This window comes from Haliotis rubra, unplaced genomic scaffold, assembly GCF_003918875.1.
Source record: "Haliotis rubra isolate DU_JTF1 unplaced genomic scaffold, ASM391887v1 Scf648, whole genome shotgun sequence".
NCBI classification, from domain to species: Eukaryota; Metazoa; Mollusca; class Gastropoda; order Lepetellida; family Haliotidae; genus Haliotis; species Haliotis rubra.
In genome coordinates, this window is record NW_025767355.1 from 182,515 (window position 1) to 196,758 (window position 14,244).

A 14,244-nucleotide genomic window follows, 5' to 3' on the forward strand; every position below is an offset into this window, starting at 1 on the left:
GATGGTAGAGACACGTGATGGTAGAGACATGATGGTTGAGACACATGATGGAAGAGACACATGATGGTAGACACATGATGGTAGAGACACATGATGGTAGAGACACATGATGGTAGAGACACATGATGGTAGAGACATAATGGTAGAGACATGTGATGGTAGAGACATGATGGTTGAGACACATGATGGAAGAGACACATGATGGTAGAGACACATGATGGTAGAGACATGATGGTTGAGACACATGATGGTAGAAACATGATGGTAGAGACACGTGATGGTAGTGACACGTGATGGTAGATGGCATACATGTTCAATTGTCCCAGTGTTCCTCAAGACCGGAGTTGTGTTGTTTAAATCTCCCAGTTGTATTTTGATTCCAAGATTAAACCTGAATGTGAACGTCATGTGTCAGTACTATACCTACATTGGTGTGACAGTAAAGCTTCCCAAATGCCACAAGCTTCATGTTGGACCTTTCATTTAGATCTGACACAGTGATTTGTAAACAGAGGTGGATAGCACCATTGGATAAACTCTCATTAGTGAGCACAAGTGAAGTCTTATGTTGTTCTTCAATGATGTGACTTAGCCTTGACATGGAAATGGCTTATGAATCTCCATGCTGTTACTTAGTTAATTTTTAATTGCAATTTATGCAAGAACCTACGATATTTTGTGCATGATAATCACTTGCTGTGACTAAAGGAGATTGGTAGCACAGATCAATACAAACACCAAGGTATCTGCAGTGCCATAAAGTGTCACTGTCTGAGGCTGTCTCAGCATGCAAGTTTGTCGTGCAGCACAAGCTGCTTATGATGCCAACTTGCCAGCCATGTGTCCTAGAACACTTTGTCCCTTCACACACACACACAACTTGCACACCACAGCTAGTTCACAAAGCAATGGATTTTTGGCGAAGGAAGGAAGTAAATTTGTTCTTTTATGGTAAGTTGCTATGGTGTTAATGGTGATTTTGTTTCTTTTTAGTATGGCTACTTTGATATTTTATTAGTTTTCACAGCTTGGTTAAGATAATGACTGACAGACTATGTTGTGCATTTATCCTTTTTATGTATGATATGTCTTAAAACAGAAGGTCTGAAATCAGCTGTAACATTGTGATAAGTGTCTTCCATGTTATTTGTTGAAGTATGAATATTTCGAATATTTGATCCTAGGAGACATGATGCAGCAATGATGCTGCCTGGTCCACGTGTCACCTAGGACAGGCGACAAGCTGTCAGTATGGGGGAAAACACTTGTACCTGTACTAATTCAGGGAAATATTAAACACTTCTTGAGGTTCCCTTCAAATGTTGTCACATGTAGTAAGCATATGCTGTCATGAAATGCTGAATTGGAGTAGATTTTTAAAATAAAGTAAACATGGAGTGAGTTGTCATTTATACTTGAGCACATGTCTCATGAGAGTTCCTCATGTTTTGTTTTGTGTTGCAGAGAAGGCTGCAGACTCTCTGACCCCTGGCCAGGAAGTGAGGCCGAGTGGCTACTCCGAGTATTTGGAGTCCCACCGAGACAAGCCATGGGAGTCGTTGGCGGAAGTCCCTGTGTCTGGACTTGGCATGCAGCTGGGGTATGGCCTGGCAGGGAAGGGAAGCATGGAAGGTAGCATGTACGACTATGATACTCCATATGATGCAGGGGGTAACAGAAAACATGACTTCATTGATGCAACTCATCTGGCAAATCTAAAGAGAAATGTTGCCAATGTGGAGTTTGGCCGAGGTGACTTGGACCTGGGTGGTAGCATTCAGTATGGCAGTGGTAGCAAGCAGGATAGCCTTCAGCACAGGATTAGCCTGTCTGAAAAGGAAGCTGATCTAGTGTCCAAGAGTAATGATCTGTCTGTTGAACCAAACTCAATTTTGACATTGACAGCCTCAGGAGAGGCAGAGAAAGAACACTGGAACAATTCTGAACAGGACATTGTTGATGGTGATAATGATATTGGTGATTCTGTGTATTCCAAACATAATGGCTCAGTTGTTAATGACGACTTCCAGAACTCAACAAAAGGCTTGGTAGCTTCCCAGGTGACCGCAGTGCAGACTGACGCCTTGACACCCAGAACTGAGAGAGAACTTGATTCCGTACCATTTCCAAAGTCGGACATTATTGTTGATGGGCATGGTAATTCTGAAGTTAATGTTATAACTAATTTCCATGATCATAACTCAATACCCATTGGATCTAAGCCTCATGACCCCTATCAGCATTCTGCACCCTATGCAAGACTCGAGTCGGTTCCCACAAATCACACAGACTCTGTACTGATGGATTCCCACACCAAGTCAACAGATAAATCACCTGGTATGCAGATTTCTGATAATGTAAATGGGACAAAATTAGGTCAAGGTCATTCCCAATCTACAGGGGGAACAACTGTGGGGTTTGACAGTGTTGGTGGTGATGTTGATGAAAATGAAATTGATCAGTATCTCAATGACTCATTTGACACATCTGACAGCAAGCAACAGAACCAGCATGGTTTACCTAAACAGGTTAATCCAGACATTGTGCTTGACATTGGTAGAAGTGAAAACTTCATGAATGATCAAAAGGGTGTTGTGCAATATTCTCCTCTACCAGGCCCTGGTGGCGTGGCAAGTGTTCCTTCACAGATCCCTCATTCAGAGGGGATGGATGTGTCAGAGAACCAAACTCAAGTCTGTGAATTAATGAATAGTAAACAGTCGCAGAATGCTTATAGTGATTCTGATGTGTTGACACAGACTGGGGGTCAAGATCAGATGAGAGATACAAATCTTGTTCCTACTCTTCAGTCCACCTCAAGGGATGTTTCACCTGACTCCAGGAAACAACAAGGTTCCTGTGGAAATGTGAACTCTGCATCTGAAGAATCATCTTTAAGTGATGCTGGAAGATATGGCAGTGCTGGTGGGTCTTCAGAGGCCAACTCCAGCCCCAGCGAACAGGGCAGTCCCCCGACTGTTGGGATAGGAGCCAGGCCAAAAGATCCATCCTCCATTAAAAAGAATCGCCCTAATAGTTTGTTAGGACTTTCTAAAGTCAATATGGCTTCTCCATATAATATTGTTCTTGAGGTTTCTGAAACTTCTGAATCTGTAGCTCAAATGGCAGAAGGACATTTGCTAGCAGAGTCATCCCAGAGTAGGGACATGGCTGGTAGTGAGATGATGGAGCCACCTCCTGGCAGTGTTAATCAGTATGGAGGTAGTTTCCCACAGCCGCCTGGAGGAGAGGTCAGGGAGGTTCCTACTGCTCCTGGCAGTGAACAAAAACAACTGTCAAACTTTGAGATCCGCCAACAGATTGAACAGGAGCAAAGACAGAGGATGGACAGGATGTCGGTCGGGCAACACATTAACCAACAAGATGGACAGCCTAATGACCAGCCTGTAGATGGGATGATGGAAGGGGAGGCCAGTGAGGATGAGGTGGTTGGAGAGGTCACTACCCTGGCTGGAGTTGGGGAGACGATGGATGACATGCCGATAATGAGGCGGGGTGAGGAGCAGCTTGTCCAGCCAGGGCTCAACGTACCGGCTGGTAAGTGGTGATGCCTTGACACATGCTCCAATGATAAATTACTTAAGCTTAACCTTTATTTTTAATCATAGTTTTTTTAGAGTATGCACCATGTGGACAATCATACAAACAAGTTGTTGGATACATTTTGATATTGTGCCCATGGGTTTCTAGGTATGCCAGCTCGGCCCCACTCCTGGAGTCCAGGATCAGGTCAGATAGCCCCACCGGGCAAACTAAGGCGTCCCACCAGTCTGAACTTGCCCCCTCGGGGAGAGCTTGCCATGGCTGGTGACCGGTCCCCGGACACAAGTGGGCGGATGCGGGGCATTGGAATGATGCAGGAGGAAATCCCCGAGGAGGAGACAGCCGAGCAGTCAGGTAAGTACATAGAACATTGTTCCAAACAAAGGAGTGTTGTAGCTTCCTTGACATTAACTCTTTTTATTTGTAGAAAGCAATCTCCTATTTTAGTCTGAAACAATGTCAGGATGATACTTTTCTTGACAGCAATCTGTCAGTTTGAGATTATTTTTTTTTATTACTTTTTTTGTAGGCATCACAACATGTACAACATACATTTTCAACATAGCTTACATTGTAGATCCAGACATTTCCTGTTTTATGGCATACATTTCAATATGGCCGAGTATGACAAAAAGGAATTAAGTGAAAAAGGATGTGGCATGTAGACCAGAATGAGATGAATTTTTCATATCAACAATCTGTGTAGAGAAGCTGCTTACTTATGTTATAGGAATCTTGTAAAACTAATTTAAGGCCATTTATATGCGGCTTTATATCCCCCCGGCATGTAATGTTGATGCCTCGTCCGTCCGTCCGTAATCTTTTTGTTTCCGGAGCATAACTCAAAACCGTTCAATATTTTTCAACAAAAATTGGTAGATATATCAAACAGAACCAAAGGTGGTGCCTTTTTCTATTTAAAGATATTGGCATTTTTAGTTTTCTCGGTTTCCATGGAAACGTTTTGGACTTAGTCTTCAAGGGGGGGTGGGCTTCGTTTCCGGAGCACAACTCGAAAACCATTCAATATTTTTCAACAAAACTTGGTAGATATATCAAACAGAACCTTAAGTGGTGCCTTTTGATATTTACAAATTTTTGGCATTTTTATTTTTCCTGGTTTCCATGGAAATGATTTGGACTTAGTCCCAAAAGGGAGGGGTGGGCTTCATTTCCGGAGCACAACTTGAAAAGAGTTCAGTATCTTTCAACAGAACTTGGCAGATATATTAGGCAAATTTTGAAGTGGTGCCTTTTGCTATTTACAGATATTTGGCATTTATATTATTCATGATTTCCATGGAAACAATTTGGACTTAGTCTAACAAAAATCAAGCTGGACTTTAAGTAACTGTCAGATGATTTGTTCTTTCAAATATGTAGGGGCCTGGGGGATATGTCATCTTCTGATGACTCTTGTTTTTTTCTGGCATTTGCATGTATACATGTAATGTTTGGTAACAATAAAAAGTAAGTTTAGTACATCGTTTCTTTCTTCTTTGTAACCAAATTTCATGTGTGTTACATTTGGTTCTAAACTATTTCCAGTTTTATATTTGATCCATTCCAACAAGTGTTTGCCACAAGCTTTTACATGTACACAGTCAAATACAAGATGTTTAATAGTTTCATTTATACCGTTATAAAATGTACATAAAGGAGAATCTTGCATTTTTTAGATAAAATCACTTCTGTTTGTTGTGAGTATTCTATGAATTGTACGATATCAATTTGAGATATTATCTAATTAGTTTCCACTGACAAAAAAAAAAAGAAGTAACGAAAATTTAAAATTCTTGTTAATGATTCCTTGTTTCTCTGTCAGTAAGTCACCCCTAAAGAACGTGATTTTATGTTGTGCTGGCAGTAGGGGAAGAGTACAGTGAAGGTGACGAAGGTCTTACAGAAGCTTCTGGGGTAACAGATGAGGAGGGGTCTCTACCCATGTCTAATGAACCTCCCCCACCCTCCATTATCCACTCCAACCTGGGTCGGGTGGCCCCCACTTGGGTGCCAGACCACGAGGCACCCAACTGTATGCAGTGCCAGGCCAAATTCACGTTCACCAAGAGGAGGCATCACTGTAGAGCCTGTGGCAAGGTCAGTACGGTCACAGAGTCAAGAAGCACGCCAGAGTTGACTCAGTTTCAGTTTAATCATGGCCATATGATCATAGTATATTTTATAGATAATAATGCGCAAAACTATATTTAGTCTGGACGAAAATTCTTAATGACTTTGTTACTAATATGTATTACAGTCTTATCAGAAAAATCAGTTTATTGATCTTCCTCATCAAAGACCAAATCATTGTGAAGCCACAGGTTACAGTCAACTGTGCAACCTAGTTTCTTCTGACTGGCTTGGTAGCTTCTGTGTGATGGATTCCAAAATAGGTATGAACTGATGTAGCATGTCCATTGATGAAGCTAGAATTGTATCTCACAAGGGCCAAAACTCACTTTAGAGGATAAAACTAAAGATTCAGATGCCATTCTTGTTTCTTAAGACCAAAAATGTTTCATTTTTGACTCACCAACTTCTAGAATGCTGACTTCTTTGAGTAGCATTTTAGAAGCTGGGAAGTACAAAATTGACAAACTGCTTGACAACGGTACAAGAATCTGTATTGAAATGTCACACTCTCGTAATAAAGAAGTTGTTATCCATAAAGTTTGTCAATTTTGTTCTAGAATGCTGATCAAACAATTCCAGTTGTGGGTCTTGTTCACCTGTTGGTGTGTGATTGTACGCAGCTATCTTCTATTGTTTAGGTGTTCTGCTCAACATGCTGCAGCCAGAAGAGTGCTCTGGCCTACATGGACCTGAAGGAGGCTCGGGTGTGTCAGCAGTGTCATCAGCTTCTCCAGTCAGGTGAGACACACTACCACGACAGACAGACAGACCAGGACCACCACGACAGACAGACAGACCAGGACCACCACGACAGACAGACAGACCAGGAGCACCATGACAGACAGACCAGGGACCACCAGGACAGACAGACCAGGACCACCAGGACAGACAGACCAGGACCACCACGACAGACAGACCAGGACCACGACGACAGGACCAGACACCACCACGACAGACAGATAGACCAGTAACCTCCAGGACAGACAGACCAGGACCACCACGACAGACAGACAGACCAGAATCCACCAGGACAGACAGACCAGTGACCACCAGGACAGACAGACAGACCAGGACCACCATGACAGACAGACCAGGGACCACCAGGACAGACAGACCAGGGACCACCAGGACAGACAGACCAGGGACCACCAGGACAGACAGACCAGTAACCACCAGGACAGACAGACCAGGGACCACCAGGACAGACAGACAGACCAGGGACCACCAGGACAGACACAGACCAGGGACCAGGGACCACCAGGACAGACAGACCAGGGACCACCAGGACAGACAGACCAGTAACCACCATGACAGGAAGACCAGGATCCACCAGGACAGACAGACCAGGGACCACCAGGACAGACAGACAGACAGACCAGTAACCACCATGACAGACAGACCAGAATCCACCAGGGCAGACAGACCAGAGACCACCAGACAGACAGACAGACAGACAGACAGACCAACCACCAGGACAGACAGACCAGGGACCACCAGGACAGACAGACCAGGACCACCATGACAGACAGACCAGGACCACCATGACAGACAGACCAGGGACCACCAGGACAGACAGACCAGGACCACCACGACAGACAGACCAGGACCACCAGGACAGACAGACAGACCAGGAACCACCAGGACAGACAGACCAGGACCACCAGGACAGACAGACCAGGACCACCAGGACAGACAGACCAGGACCACCAGGACAGACAGACCAGGACCACCAGGACAGACAGACCAGGACCAACAGGACAGACAGACCAGGACCACCAGGACAGACAGACCAGGACCACCAGGACAGACAGACCAGGGACCACAGGACAGGACAGACAGACCAGACCAGGACCAGGAGGACAGACCACCAGGACCACCAGGACAGACAGACAGACCAGGGACCACCAGGACAGACAGACCAGGGACCACAGACAGGACAGACAGACAGACCAGGACCACCAGGACAGACAGACAGACAGACCAGGACCACCAGGACCCACCAGGACAGACAGACCAGGGACCAGGGACCAGGACAGACAGACAGACCAGGACCACCAGGACAGACAGACAGACCAGAGACCACCAGGACAGACAGACCAGAGACCACCAGGACAGACAGACAGACCAGGAACCACCAGGACAAACAGACAGACCAGGGACCACCAGGACAGACAGACAGACCAGGACGCACCAGGACACACAGACTGGGGACCACCAGGACAGACAGATAGACCAGGGACCACCGGGACTGACAGACCAGGAACCACCAGGACAGGCAGATCAGGAACCACCAGGACAGACAGACCAGGAATCACCAGGACAGGCAGATCAGGAACCACCAACAGACCAGGAACCACCAGGACAGACAGACCAGGAACCACCAGGACAGACAGCCAGGAATCACCAGCACAGACAGATCAGGAACCACCAGGACAGACAGACCAGGAACCACCAGGACAGACAGACCAGGAACCACCAGGACAGACACACAGAACAGGAACCACCAGCACAAACAGACAGACCAGAGACCACAGGACAGACAGGCAGATGGACAGACTGACCAGGAACCACCAGGACAGACAGACAGACCAGGATCCACCAGGACAGACAGACCAGAGACCACAGGACAGACAGACAGGCAGATGGACAGACTGACCAGGAACCATCAGGACAGACAGACAGACCAGGGACCACCAGGACAGACAGACAGACCAGGAACCACCTGGACAGACAGACCAGGACCCACCAGGACAGACAGATCTGGGAGCAGCAGGACAGACAGACAGACCTGGGATCACCAGGACAGACAGATTAGTTGGAGGGCAGTATGGGGACTGGCTGTGAAGAGGAGGATGAAGAAGGAGGGCACTTTATTACAGCGTTTATCCTTGAGAGTTTTTCACATAACTCTGAATAATGCCTCTGTTGACACACTACACTCTCACTACTACTACCGTCTTCTTGATGGACACTCATTGTTCAAGCTTCCTGATAAACCTGGAGAAGGCCTCTCATCTCATAATCCACCTCTGTCAGTCACATGCAGATAATGTGGGCGGGGCAGTCAGACCACCTGTCTCTCTTCTTTGATTGACATTTAGTGAGCATGTTCCTAGACCACTGCATCTTCAGCTTTCTCGCATGTGTCAGTGCCTAATCCAGTGTTGGTGTGTGTCAGCCCTATAACAATCAAACTATTTAAATTTATTTCTTGTGTCAAACTTGTCTGGTCTTATTTTGACAAAAAATATGGAAATAATGCCAAAAATATCATTTCATTCTCATTATTTTCCTTATCATGACTCATACTATTTGCTTCTCTCTCCTTAAAGCCGAGACATGGTGGAAATGCTCTGTGTTATGTTCCTCCAGAACAGTGAAAACATCTCGCCCCTCCACTGCACTGGCTCCGTCTGAGACTTGTTGGTGACTTATCACTATCTCTAGTTCCACCCGGGGAATGGTTGGGGAAAATATCTCCGTGTTTTGTATACAAGCCATCCCATAAAAAAAATAGTAGCCTTTTTAGAAATTTTGGCTTCGATTAATCTTTGTTAGGGTTTAGTTCATCATATCTATGAGTTATTTTATTGTGAGTGGTGATTAATTAGGGAAAGTTTTTGTGTTTTTCGACCAGAGATCCACACACAACTTGCTTCAACATGTGTCCCTACACATTGCAACTTAGATAATAGTTTTTGTGCTCCTTTAGGATATAATGCGTTTGCACATTTGTTTCTTCGCTGTGCAATGGAAGAAGATGAACAAAAAAGTGGGAAGCCATTGGCAACCGTCACCACAGGGCTCATGAAGATGACATCAAGACCTGCACGCAGTCATCTCGGTAAACTACTGCTCTTTCCGTTGCCCATGAAACCCCCTCCCGGTCTTTCAAAAACATTCAGATCTTCACAAACCTCCAAGGTGGCCCAGACCTTCACATGGCCATTTGCGACTATTACCTCAGGTTTCACAAACCCTTCAGCAATAAAAGAAGATAAATGAGACATGTTTGAAGGATAATCGTAAAACTATAGCTTCTTCCTTCATGCAACCTTCATGCAGACTTAGACCTTATTAAAACCTCAAAACGGCAGTCAACATTCGCACAACTATCTCAAGCGCCTTGAGCATGTACTAGTTGCGTGGATATGTGCACTATATAAATATCATCATCATCATCTACACTTTCACAGGCGATCCAGAGCGTTCATCAGAGAGGCTGCATTTAGCTTCAGACCTTCACACGGCCTTAGACCTTCACACAATCTCAGACCTTTGAAGCCTCTAACATGTCAGGGTAATTACCAACCTTTTTTGATGCAAATATTTCTAGTGTGAATAATGAAGCTGTTCAAGACTCTGACGATCAAGTGCTGATCAGGTGAGTTCAGACTGTGAACTCCATATGCAGACAATCTATCAGAGAATCCAGTGCTGAAGTTTTTTCAGGCAAACCACCTGGGTTTTTTGTGGATCAGAGGACGCTGACAGTTGCATATTCCAACTCTGACAGAAGAATGAAACCAGTGCAGAAGAAACAGAAGATATATCACTTTGCTCGGTCAGAGCCCTTCATGTTTATCTGCAAAGAATGGCACTAGGAAGAAGGGAGTTTCAGAGGATATTTATAAACACACACATATATGTATATGAATAAGGCATCCAGTCCGCACAAATTCAGAGCTGTTCCATACACATTCTTGCTGGGTGACAGCTGTTCTATCACATCCATCGTGGAAGTTGGATACAGTCTTGGACAACCTTTATCTCAGAGATTCCCCAACAGAACATAAAGCTGGCATTTATCAGTTTGGTCCTTACGTTGTAAGACAGTTGACAGTATCCACAAGGAGATAAACTGAGAAACCCACAATCATGTAGAGTCGTGGAAGTGATGTTACTGATCCATACCGTGACTGAGAGGCCATGCCTTCCTGTTATATGTAATTCAGAGCTTGAGTGATACCATTCAGTTTACAACCTATACCTTAGCATATGGATCATCCTAAGACAAGCAAGAATTGTATTCCTGTGCAAATATAACAAATCCACAAAGTCTTTAAGATTTACTTCTTTTGTTGCGAAAACAAGTTGTACCCCGTTTCATCAAGATTCAAGAAGATTGGAAGTTTCCTAGGGGTTATATGAACCGTACATGAATTCAAATTTAGGTTGGTTCTACCTACCAACTGATTCAAACATAGTGTGAGTCGCGATAAAGAAAAATATGCATTTATTTTCGGTAAAAGAATAATTTTATACTTATCCTGACTCATAGCCTAAAGAACCCCCCCAACCATCCCTGCTCTCCACTACTATTTTCTTTTACTATGTGGACATGAAAAAAATGGTGACAGTGGTCACCGGCTGGTCATGTGGGGAGTCCGTGCACATGTGCAGTGGAGGGTTGTGTTTGGATGAGATGTTTTCACTGTTCGTGAGGAACGTAACAGGGCATTTCTAATATGTCTTGGAGCAAAGGAGAGAGAAGCAAATAGTATGAGTCAGGATAAGTATAAAATAATATTTGTTCTCTAAAACATACATACTACTTCAAAGAAGGAAGAGGAAAAAAAAATTGGGGGTGAGGCTCTATTATTTAGAACTGGAAATTGGAGTTTTGTTGTGGAACATGACAATGAAGTTGATCAAGAATGGCTTCTGAAAATAATATTGGACCATTGTCAAACTTGTGCCTTTATTGGATTGGTGGTTGCTCCAAATGCTTGCATGTGATTGGCTTGCTGTCATCATGTGATCACGTGTGGCGGCTGGCTCATCCTGCTTTCTGCTTGGTGTTCCCAGCTGATTGGTCGCCGACCGGTGGTTCGTCTCGCCGGAGCCCCAACCCCAATAACCCCAGCGAATACTGCTCTACCATTCCACCTCAGCAACAGGCTAATGCACACGTGCCCCCCTGCCCACTGTTTTGGTACCGGTGGGCGTCCTTAAACGAGAGGGTGAGTTGTAGCCATGGTGGGTGCCTTCAGACTCTACTCATCAACAGATGTTCAATTATTTGCTTATGTTAATAGAACATTAAGCCAAGTTTCAATAAATGCAAAGACTATTGATAAGTTTAATGGTGGATGTTCTTTTTTTGTTTACTGTGAACGTTGCAACAGTGTTTGGGTATGTTGCTCATTACTTCCTGTGTATGTGTCGCTCTTCTTCAACAAGCAGCCCACGGTGTGTCAGGATGTAGCAGAGTGTATCTGACAAGCCTGTGTCATGTACCCAACTCTCAAATCACCCCTACGTTCAGCCTCCTCCATTGTTCTTTCTGTTTATTCAGTTGCACTGGTTTCACTCTCTTCGTCATCACACATTATTAATACAGTTTGGGGATTATCAACTACCATTTTTACTTGTTTTTTTGGCATTTAGTGCCTCAAAGGTATTGGAAGTGCTGTTTATCCTGTTTTTCTGTAGTTTGAATGGCTTTATTGTTCCTTTCACTTTGTGTTTTCTATGATTTGTGCTGAATGTTGGTGTGGCCTGGTAGCTAGTTAGATAGTGACTTGCATGTTGCCCGTGGGTCTAGCTCTGGTCCAATAGTTCTTCCACTGCTTGTGTAGGGAGCCAGAGAAGAGCAGAGCCCAAACAAGTAATGTTCTCAGATGGGATTCGTCCTGGAGGAGATTTGACAGAGCTGGATGGGTCCAGTGAGGCTCGGCTCCCCCCTAGGCACTGGGACGACTTCAGAAGAAGGTGGAGAAGGCACAAGGTAAAAATGATCCAAATGTGGGGTTTTATTTGTTTGGGTTTTGGGGTTTTTTTGGGGGGGAGGGGGATTTATAAATTATTGTCACATTATGAAATTGGAATGGGAAGTGGGGATAAAGGAATTGGATCTGAGGAAGGGGGATATAGGCATGGATGGGAGGTGGGAGATGTAGGAATGGGATGGGAGAGGGGGGATATAGGCATGGATGGGAGGTGGGAGATATAGGAATGGATGTGAGGTGGGGGATGTAGCAATGGATGGGATGAGTGAGAAAAGGAATGGATGGGAGGGGGGGATATATAGGAATTAATGGGAGGTGGGAGATATAGGAATTAATGGGAGGTGGGAGATATAGGAATTAATGGGAGGTGGGGGATATAGGAATGGATGGGCAATGGGATGGAAGGTGGGAGATATAGGAATTAATGGGAGGTGGGGCATATAGGAATTAATGGGAGGTGGGAGATATATGTAGGAATAGGGATGAGGTGGGGGATATAGGAATGGATGGGAGGTGGGGATATAGGAATGGATGAGGTGGGGATATAGGAATAGATGAGGAGGGGGGGTAGGAATGGATGAGGTGGGGGATATAGGAATGGATGATGAGGTGGGGACATAGGAATAGATGATGTAGGGGATATAGGAATGGATGGGAGGTGGGGATATAGGAATGGATGGGTGGTGGGGGACATAGGAATGGATGGGTTTGGGATTATAGGATTGGATGACATAAGGGGATATAGGAATGGATGGGGATGTGGGAGGATGGGGGTGGGATGAGGTGGGGATATAGGAATAATGGGAGGTGGGGGATATAGGAATGGATGGGAGGTAGGGGATATAGGAATGGATGGGAGGTGGGGATATAGGAATGGATGGGAGGTAGGGGATATAGGAATTAATGGGAGGTAGGGATATAGGAATTAATGGGAGGTGGGGATATAGGAATTAATGGGAGGTGGGGGATATAGGAATGGATGGGAGGTGGGAGATATAGGAATGGGATGAGAGGTGGGGGATATAGGAATAGATGGGAGGTGGGGATATAGGAATATAGGAATTAATGGGAGGTGGGGATATAGGAATGGATGGGGATGGGATAGGAATTAATGGAGGTGGGGATATAGGAATGGATGGGAGGTGGGGATGTAGGAATGGATGGGGATGGGGATGAGAGGGGGATATAGGAAATGGATGGGAGGTGGGGTATATAGGAATGGATGGGAGGTGGGGGATATAGGAATGGATGGCATAAGGGGATATAGGAATGGATGAGGTGGGGGATATAGGAATGGATGGCATAAGGGGATATAGGAATGGATGAAGTGGGGGATATAGGAATGGAAGGGAGATGGGTTTTGGGAAAACATATTTTCCACATTCCATGACAGCACATTACAATCATTTCCATAAAATCTGTTTGTAATTTCTCACTGATCAATCAAGTGGCCGATTGCTGATTGCTGTTCTAGTTCCATCCAAACAAATGGAAAGCCTGGAGTATCTGATAATAGGTAGTGCTCCTAGTGATCTTCTCATTGGAAAACTACCCTATGCCAACAGTGGATGGCAATAGTCAGCTTGGAGGATAGTAATCAGTCAATCGTTAATACCAGGCAGTGTTTGAGACTTGCACTCTGCAGAAAATTGTAGTAATCAAAGAGAAGTGTTTCTATTGAAAATCAGAAAAACTCAAATATCTTCTAAAACTTTGTTGTAAGTTACACCAGAACCATGACAACAGGATTAGCCATGGTTGACTCATCTGTAGATTTGTTTGAGTAGCAAGTCATATATCCAGTTCTTCATTT

At 44.7% G+C, this 14,244-nt stretch overlaps 1 protein-coding gene across 1 annotated transcript in view; it reads left to right on the top strand.

Moving 5' to 3' along the window:
* The window catches only part of LOC124257006, a 41,193-nt gene that overhangs the window by 14,995 nt on the left and 11,954 nt on the right, over positions 1–14,244 (top strand). Inside the window, 8 exon segments of the mRNA XM_046690967.1 lie at positions 1,465–3,558; positions 3,712–3,918; positions 5,432–5,664; positions 6,339–6,438; positions 11,509–11,615; positions 11,618–11,663; positions 12,282–12,392; positions 12,395–12,445. Of these exon segments, the coding sequence (XP_046546923.1) occupies positions 1,465–3,558; positions 3,712–3,918; positions 5,432–5,664; positions 6,339–6,438; positions 11,509–11,615; positions 11,618–11,663; positions 12,282–12,392; positions 12,395–12,445 (2,949 nt within the window).